Source organism: Poecilia formosa, unplaced genomic scaffold (genome assembly GCF_000485575.1).
Source record: "Poecilia formosa unplaced genomic scaffold, Poecilia_formosa-5.1.2 Scaffold265, whole genome shotgun sequence".
Lineage (NCBI taxonomy): Eukaryota > Metazoa > Chordata > Actinopteri > Cyprinodontiformes > Poeciliidae > Poecilia > Poecilia formosa.
The window spans coordinates 246,858-255,164 of NW_006800204.1; the positions used below are offsets into that span (position 1 = coordinate 246,858).

At 46.4% G+C, this 8,307-nt stretch overlaps 2 protein-coding genes across 3 annotated transcripts in view; both read right to left on the reverse strand.

Moving 5' to 3' along the window:
- Positions 1–487: 487 nt before the first annotated feature.
- On the reverse strand, positions 488–3,744 carry cldn15lb (claudin 15-like b). Of its 2 annotated transcripts, XM_007570657.2 has the most exons (6): positions 3,183–3,744; positions 1,997–2,355; positions 1,654–1,818; positions 1,464–1,545; positions 1,252–1,365; positions 488–1,153 (listed from the first exon to the last, which is right to left on the reverse strand). In XM_007570657.2, exons 2-6 carry the CDS (start codon positions 2,211–2,213, stop codon positions 1,060–1,062), a joined length of 672 nt encoding a protein of 223 aa, XP_007570719.1. In that variant the 5' UTR covers positions 2,214–2,355; positions 3,183–3,744; the 3' UTR covers positions 488–1,059. The 2 variants fall into 2 exon arrangements, with proteins under 2 accessions (XP_007570719.1, XP_016536491.1); XM_016681005.1 differs by lacking the exon at positions 3,183–3,744 and having other exon boundaries at positions 1,997–2,946.
- A 551-nt stretch (positions 3,745–4,295) lies between these two features.
- parlb (presenilin associated, rhomboid-like b) overlaps positions 4,296–8,307 on the reverse strand; it is a 5,528-nt gene continuing 1,516 nt past the window's right edge. The window contains exons 2-9 of the mRNA XM_007570659.2: positions 6,888–7,059; positions 6,688–6,828; positions 6,552–6,600; positions 5,957–6,049; positions 5,571–5,791; positions 5,398–5,499; positions 5,215–5,312; positions 4,296–5,054 (exon numbers count right to left, since the gene is read on the reverse strand). Coding sequence (XP_007570721.1) covers positions 4,934–5,054; positions 5,215–5,312; positions 5,398–5,499; positions 5,571–5,791; positions 5,957–6,049; positions 6,552–6,600; positions 6,688–6,828; positions 6,888–7,059 — 997 coding nt within the window. The 3' untranslated portion in view covers positions 4,296–4,933. The remainder of the gene's footprint in view (positions 5,055–5,214; positions 5,313–5,397; positions 5,500–5,570; positions 5,792–5,956; positions 6,050–6,551; positions 6,601–6,687; positions 6,829–6,887; positions 7,060–8,307) is intronic.

Here is an 8,307-nt window from a genome sequence, read left to right on the forward strand (position 1 = left end):
AAAACAAGAAAATTAGCTCTTGCTTTAGTATCTATAAAAATTTATTTTGTTGAACCTAAGTGCGTTAAATGTTTTCAAAGTTAGCAAAAGTGCTAAACAAGAAATTAGCTCCACCGTTAGCACATTAGCGGACATGAACGCACCAGTCACAGGATGTCTGAGAGCGTTTCTGCCGTCTGATGGATGAAGTAAAGAAAATGTTAATTTGATTTCTTGTTGCTAAATTTTACACCAAACAGAAACTTACAGAAATCTGCCCTGACCAGGAACTGTGCGTTTACTTTGACTGGACCAGATTTCTTCACTTACAACACACACAAACAAAACATTTTAGTCACTTCGACAGACAGATGAAGTTTTAGTTTTATAAGGGCAGGAAGACATTTTGGTTTGAACTGATAAACCATCCAGAAGACAGAGAGGACATTTTTAACGTCAGAGGAAGTTCATGGACGCAGAGCCAACAGAGACGGATGATCCAGACGCATTTTTGTTTTTCATTTGATTTTATTTTTCATTCATATAAAACAAACCAAATAAAACATTCAGGGCCAACAGAGACAGACATAAATCCATAATCAGACCGGAGTTCCCGTTAAGATTCAGACGTAATTATCTGCTGCCATCTGGTGGCGAAAAGAGTGAACTACACACCTTCAAGATGAAAGAGAAACAGGAGAAAACTTGGAGAGAAATTATAAAACACCAATTGCTAAATTTGGTTTTCAGAATAAATAAACGAGCTGCTTTAATGTTTTAATCTGCCAAACTAACTGCGTTATTGCGCCTCTTTGGCGACACCTGGTGGACAAACGGTTCAACATCATGTTCCTCGGGTTGTGTTAGATGTTCTGTTGTCTGAATGATCGGGTCATAAACGGGCTTCTGCAGAACTTTATGGAGTTCTGAAGCTGTTGGACAGTGAGAAGCCTGCGGGACTCTGGGACTGTAGGGTTCAGACGGGATTTAGATGAAGTTCGGATGGGGTTCAGATGAGGTTCAGGCAGGGTTAAAACTGGGTTCAGGCGGCGGTTCATCAGGTCGCGGGTGACCGCCAGGTCAGACGTACGCTTTGGTGCTGGTGCTCTCTGAGGCCGGAGCTGCTTTGTAGATGCTCTGACCACCACTGGAGTTGGAGTGGTAGGAGAACTGCCTGCAGAGGCCAGAGGTCAGAGGTCAGAAACAGCCTACTAAGCTTGTCACAGTGCCCCCAACTGGACACAAGCAGTGCTGCAGTCTGCTGGTGTTTACCTCGGAGGGGGTGTGTAGGCGCTCCGCCTACAGCTGCAGCATAGCAGAGATCCTCCCAGTATGGCCAGACCAGAGGACGCCCAGCCCAGGTACAGACCAGTACCCATCTCAAACCTGCAGCACACACTTAGAGTTACAGACACACACACACACACACACACACACACACACACACACTCAGGAAGGTACAGAGGCGTCTGCAGGTCACTGACTTCAGTCCAGCGTGGAACGGGTCATAGAACTCGTTGATGATTCTGGCGGCGTACCAGGAGACCGCCGTCAGGGTGAAGACGCCTGAAGGATGAAACAGCAATGTAAAGCCAGCAGTACCAGTCCAGAACTCTGGTCTGACAAACTGATCTGGACCTCTGGTTCTCCAGACTTCCTGCAGGGTTTTCGTACCAGAGAGGATGAACAAGACTCCTCCGCTCAGGGCGACCTGCTCCTTGACCTGCTCCGCCATCCGGCCGATCTTCGTGCATTTGAGTCCGAGAATGGAGACGATGATGGAGGCGAGACCGAGGATCAGAGACAAGATCATCAGAGCTCTGCAGGCCTGCAGGTGAGCTGTAGACAGACAGGAGAACCGCAGAGTGAGCGCTCTGACACCCCATCCGCCATCATAGAGGAACGCCAGGAGTTTCAGAACATCAGTGTGTTTTAGGATGATTCTTCTGATGGTCCGGTGGACTCGATTCTACATTTTGGAGGAGGTTAGATCACAGAAAGCTAATGTTTCACTCACAGTCGAGGCCCAGGACCGTCTTGAACTTGCTGCACTGGACGGACCCGAGCGCTGTTGCAGCGCAGCTCATCCACAGGCCTTCAAACTGCCAGGAGCTGGTGGTGACCGTCTCTGCCTGGCTACGCACCTTCCAAGTGTGAGAGGTTGTAGAGCTGGACTGTAGACACCAGGACACAACACCCAGAACCAGGCCCAGAACCTGGAGACACACCCCCATGCTGACCGATGTCCACGCAGAGACACACCCGGACAATGAAGGGACTGCAGGGACTCAGCAGCTGTGGTCTTCCTCTGCAGATGTTGGTTTCTGGGGTTCCTCAGGGTGGCGTTCTTGGTCCTCTATGCCTTTAACTTAAAAGCTGTTAAAATTAAGGTGCTATCGCTTTTGAGGTTTGTACCTGCTTTATCAGGTCCAAAAGACTCCAAACACTTTTACCCGACATTCATCCATTCACACCCTGATGGTGGAGGCTGCCATACACCGGCGCCAATGGTTCCAGTAGGTGGAGTGTTTTGCCCAAGGATACAATGACTGAACAGCGGTTTGAACCGGCAACCCAGTCACGGCCCAGTCAAAGTCAGTAAAACTTTGAGTGAGTTCATCTGGAAAGCTCCATCAGATCAACAATGCTTGGCCTTGTCCTGTAACTGGTGGGCTGTTGGTTGAAACCCCGCTCTGCCTGTCTTTGCCGTTGTGTCCTTGGGAAAGGCTCTTTACCCGGTTTGGTCAGAGCCGCTACGTCGTAGCGTGAATGTTTGGAGTCCTCTGACTTGATAAAGGACTTTAGGACATTTAACTATTTACTCTCAGTTTCTGGAGATTAACTCTCTCCATGGTGCTAGAAGCAAGATCAGACCTGATGATCCTGGTCTTTCTAGGTCAACTATGTCTGACGTCCCCAACATTATACAGTAAGTACAATAAATAACCTGACAGCACATAAATACACAACTACTAACAGATGCTTGAAAAAATTCTAAAAAGATGGGAACAGCAGGTAAAGATGACTTTTTAAATCTGATGGTGGGAGAGGAAACTGAACAGCGAAGGTTTGTCCTGAAACTACCTGAGCTTTTGGTCTTCACTCGATCTGAAAATGGGTCATGAATGCAACACGTCCGTCTTTACTGCAACCCTAAAAAGGTTCAGTTGAGCCGACCAAACCGGTGCCGGGTTGTTTCTTACCTTCTGCTCAGATTTCAGGGCTGATGAAGGTTTTCTGTTGCTTTGTGGCGCTGTGGCTGGATCTGAACCGTCTCTGTGGGAACCCGGCCTGATCGAGGTCTGCTGGAGGTCGATGAACTCTGGGAGAGGCTGAACACACCCACCAGTATCGACTCTCAGGGATCCCAGTTTCACCACCAGCAGCTCCCACGCTGACCTCTTGTTTTGGCTCTATAGAGATTCTGCTGGTTCTGACCGTTTGGCTTCTCTTCCAACTTCAGCACCATCGTGAAACCTTTATTCGCTCATTTTTTAATTCCCTGAGAACCAATTTAAAACCAGACAGAATGAATTTGTTGTTCTGACAGTTTTTGTATTTCTGACATGAACCTTTGTAGCAGCAGATCGGAGAGAAGAAATGTTCCTCTGGTTTCTGACGGTTGGTGGACTTCAGACTCCTGTTTATCAAACTGGCTCCATGTTTGCACGCCTGCTTCATCGCGCCAAACCGCCCGCTGAGTTCAGTATTGAAACAACAAAACAGTGCTGGTTGATCTTTCTGCAGCCCAACCAGAAACATTTACAGTTCAGTCTCTGAGGAGACACCAGAGCCCAGATCAGGCTGAACCTCGATCAGATTTTATACCAGAGCAGAGAAAGTCGGAGCAAACCAGCATTTTGATCGTTTCGAGTTAAAATATCACAGTTTAAGTTTCAAGATTTTTTTACCATGAATGTTGGAGAAGACTCCTTGTTACTAGTAATGGAAATCACTAAAACGTTAGCTGTGCAGTTAGCCACATTAACCCTGCAGCAGTAATCATGAACATCAGTTTAGCTAAAGCACAATACCAACACTAGCTGACGCTAGTGCTAAAGCAGTACACCAAGATGGCAATTAGCAGAAGCTAACGCTAAATTCATAAACCTTGATATGCTACATCACAGTATATCGCCCTCAACTGGCCTAAATCTGTCGTTACACATCTTCCTGTAACTAGCGCTTTAGGAAGTGATTCTTTGGAACCGACTTTCACTCATTCGGTTTGATAGTTACTGAGTTTTGTTAGTAGGGCCAAACTTCAAAATAAGAGCACGGATATAAATGTCACTCTGTAATAAAAAAATTATCTGTACCATCAACTAATTTTTATTTATTTTTGTATTTCATTATGATCATAAAAATAGTATATGGTTGAAAGAAAAAAAATAAGCATAATTATGATCTAATCGCGTTTTGTGATCAAAATAAACAAGTAAATGTGTGTGTTGAATAATCAGATGTGAGTAAACATGTTATAAATTAGTGTCCCATCAGTCTAACAGCTTTAGCTAATCTCATAAACAATGTAATTACAAAAATAAAGGTTTCTTTTGTTCATAACGAGCCCAGCAGAGGGCGCAGTGACACCGTCGGAACATGTTCTGGAAATGTTACAGATTTATTTGACAGAGATAAATAAAGAGCCATGGAGCTCCGGCCAATCAGATCGCTGCTCCTCCGCCTCCTCTCATTGGCTGACTCTTCTTCAGCTCGACAAACAAAGAAAACTAGAAATCTGACTTTTTACTAAAAAACATCAGAACCTGGAGTTTATGTTTAGCCGAGTCAGACATGATCCGGTTGAAGAAATACCAGATCAGAACCCGACCAGCAGTGGTTCTGATCCATCTGAACCCAGAAGACGGACGCACAGGTTCCCAATGTTGAGCGCTGGCTGTACATTTATACAACTTTACATGATTCTACAGTCCAGTCCCGGTTGTGGTCCCTAGACGGCGCCGCCCGGCCCGCCTGGCCCGCCCCCGCTCCGGGTCCGCAGGTCGTGCCACAGCTTGACGAACGGCTCGCGGTTCTTCCAGATCAGCTCGTGTCCAAACAGGATGTACCATCTGAGGAGAGACAGGCAGGTCAGGCCAGAAGCCCACAGCAACGCAGCGCTGCCCCCTTCAGGTCAGACTGGGAACTACAGCCCAACAACACACACACACACACACACACACACTTTCTTTCTATAGCAGCGGGGTGTACTTTCTTTCTGGAGGAACTCACATCCCAAACAGAGCTCCTCCCAGATGCGCGGCGTGGTCGAAGAACCTCCATCCCAGCAGTAGGCCGGCCGTATCCATGGCAACGATGGCCTTCAGGGCCTGCGGACAAAGGGAGGGGCAGAAGGTGAGGCGGGGGGTCGGATCCGGGTCAGCACCAAAACAGGAAGTGGGCGGGGCTTCGTACGTTGGCGGCGGTGAAGGTGAACATGGGCAGGAAGATGATGGCCAGCTTGGCTTCAGGCATCTTGGTGCAAACGAGGGCGAGGACGGCCATGATGGCGCCGGACTGCAGGACAGGAGGACATGTTGGACAAGAGTACATGTTGGACAGGAGGACATGTTGGACAGAGGACTGACCGCTCCGACAGACGGGCCGTAGCGACCTGTGGCCGTCTTCCACAGGTAGCTGGAGAAGGAGGAGGTGACGGCGGCGGACAGGTAGACGGCCAGGAACTGTTCCCTGCCCAACATGGAGACAGCGCTGCTGGAGAAACTCCACAGGACGTACATGTTGGCTGCCAGGTGGAACAGGGACATGTGGCTGAAGGTGGACAGCAGCATGGGGACACACAGGGCCGCTGAGGGGACACGCTGCGTCACTGACTGCTGCTGCTGCTCTGACTGTGTTTCAGCCGATTGAACTCTTTATGCTCTAGTTAATAATTCATCAATGACTGAACAAGCTAACAACTGTTTCAATAATCGATAATCTGATCAGCAGTTGGCCCAGAGGACAGACTCACAGGAGGCGGGGCTGGAGGTGAAGTAGCGGAGCATGATGGGCAGCGGCACCAGCGGCCAGGCGCAGAACACCAAGACATTGGCAACGATGATCCCTGAGGAAGAGGAGGAGGAAGTCTGGATTAAATGAAGCGTCTCTGAGTCGGATTAGACCCGACCCGAGTTCTGCTCCAGAACCGGCCAGGAGGAAATGGTTCTGGTCCGATCTCTGAGCTCCAGACACCACAGCCTAAAACTGGAGTAAAATCTTTTTATTCTGGTTTTTATCTCTGTCTTATCCCAGATTTAATCCAAGTTTTAATCCCAGGTTTATCTCCAGTTTATTCCAGATTCAGACGGATTTTTTCTCCAGTTAATCTTACATTTAGTCCAGGATAATCTGGTTAATCCAGGTTTCTGACGAGTTTTATTTTCTTCTCATTCTCTTGGATTAAATTTCTCCATGTTTTCTGTAAACGTTGCCCCTCAAACGCCTGTTTCTGGATTGTTCCTGTCAGAACCTGTCGGCCGACCTGCTGCAGCTCCACCTGCTGCAGCTCCACCTGCTGCAGCTCCACCTGCTGCAGCTCCACCTGCTGCAGCTCCACCTGGACTCACCTGCCACCGTCTTCTGGCCTTCCGTCAGGCTGTTCCACCATTGGTTGATCTGAAACAGTAGCAGCCAATCAGCAGGTTCCCAGGTCGATTTGGACCGACCCGATCCAGACCGACCCGATCGGACCGACCCGCTCACCTCCTTGCGGACGTCTCCTCGTTTCTGAGGCCGCAGCTTCTGCAGCCAATCAGCTTGCAGCTCGTCGAAGTAGCTCTGGACTCGGGACTTCAGCGACTCGTACTGCCAGATGGCCGCCGCGCCGAAGGAGCAGCCTGAGAACTGACCTGGAGTTAGAGCGACCTGTGACATCACTGATGAGATCATCAGGCTCCGCCTACCCCCACGGTGAAGAGGAAGGGCCTGACGAGGCGGCTGAAGGCCCGCGGGGCAGCCGGGGACCGCGGCGGGCATGGGGCCTGGTTCTGCAGCCTTGGACCCTCCGGCTGCTTTGGTTCCGGCGTTCTGGACGCTTTCTTGAAGCTGCAGTGCTGCTGGAAGCCGCCGGGCCACCTAGTGGACACACAGGGAACAGCAGGAAGCCAATCACACTGCAGACTGACGGGATGGACCAGGCTGCTGCAGGAAGGACACAAATTTATTTGGGTTTAATTGTTTAGTTTTTATACTTAGTTTACTTTAGCATTTAGTTTTAATTTAATTTTTAAAAAGTTTAGTTTCTTATTTTTTCCCCACATATTTATTTTTTTTCTCTTAATTATTTTAATAATACTTTTAAAATTTTATAATGTAGTTTATATTTTAAAATGTAAACGTTCTCCAGAATATAAAACAACTAGAACATTTCTGAATTTAAAGGAACCAGTGTTCTGATCTGACCCAATCATGGCGAATGGTGCTGACAATTAGCAACAATGCTAAGGTTAGCATAAATGCTGTGTGGCATCGCCAGCATGCTGACCTATGATAAACACTGAGTGAACGTTTCTGCGCCGCATCAGCCCCAGTAGCTAAAAGCACCGAGATGAAAAATAAAACCAAATACTGTTAAACTGGTTTTCAATTTGTTTTATATTTAATTTTAAATGTGTACTTTAGGGGCAGACTTTTAGCATATCAGTTGTCATTCATAGTAGTAAATTTTTTAGAATAATTCTAATTTATCGTTATGATAAATTCCAATCAGTGACTTCTAAAAATCTATAAAACTGTCAGGATTATTTATTTTACTTTTTTATCCACTGTTTGTTCAATAATGGAGTATCAATAAATATCCAAAAAAATGTGAAAATGTTATTAAATGCGGTTACTGTGTGCAGTTAATTTACACAAATCAAACTTTTTCATGAGGCTGGTGGCGTAAAGGAGCGTGTTACACATTGGTTTGTTTGTCAGCAGAAGTGTTTGTGTTGACTGTTCAGTTACCTATAAGTAATAAATAGTTCTTATTGTCACTTCTATCGTTATCACAATAGTACCACAAAATATCACAATAAAACTTTAAGTCCACCCCTAGTCTATTTTTATGTATTAATGTTGGTATTTTGTTTCCACTGCTTTATACTGGAACTGCCCTATTGAATAACAGACTGTGATAAATAATAGGAAAATATATTTTTATGCAAGTTCTATTAGCAAGAAAAGATACTCAAACTGTTATGGTGGTTGTTGACGTCATGAAGGAGAAATAAAATTTGATTAATTATATTTTATAAGCATTGTAATAATTAGGGCTGTTGTAAACGAATATTTTAGTAATCGAGTAATCTATCGATTATTCTTACGATTAATCGAGTAATC

Coding starts and splice junctions, on each gene's coding strand:
- cldn15lb (XM_007570657.2), bottom strand. CDS start 2,213: ATGGGGGTGTGTCTCCAGGTTCTGGGCCTGGTTCTGGGTGTTGTGTCC. Junction 1,819..1,996: donor GACGGTCCTGGGCCTCGACT/GTGAGTGAAACA, acceptor GTCTGTCTACAG/CTCACCTGCAGGCCTGCAGA. Junction 1,154..1,251: donor GCCTACACACCCCCTCCGAG/GTAAACACCAGC, acceptor TGGCCTCTGCAG/GCAGTTCTCCTACCACTCCA.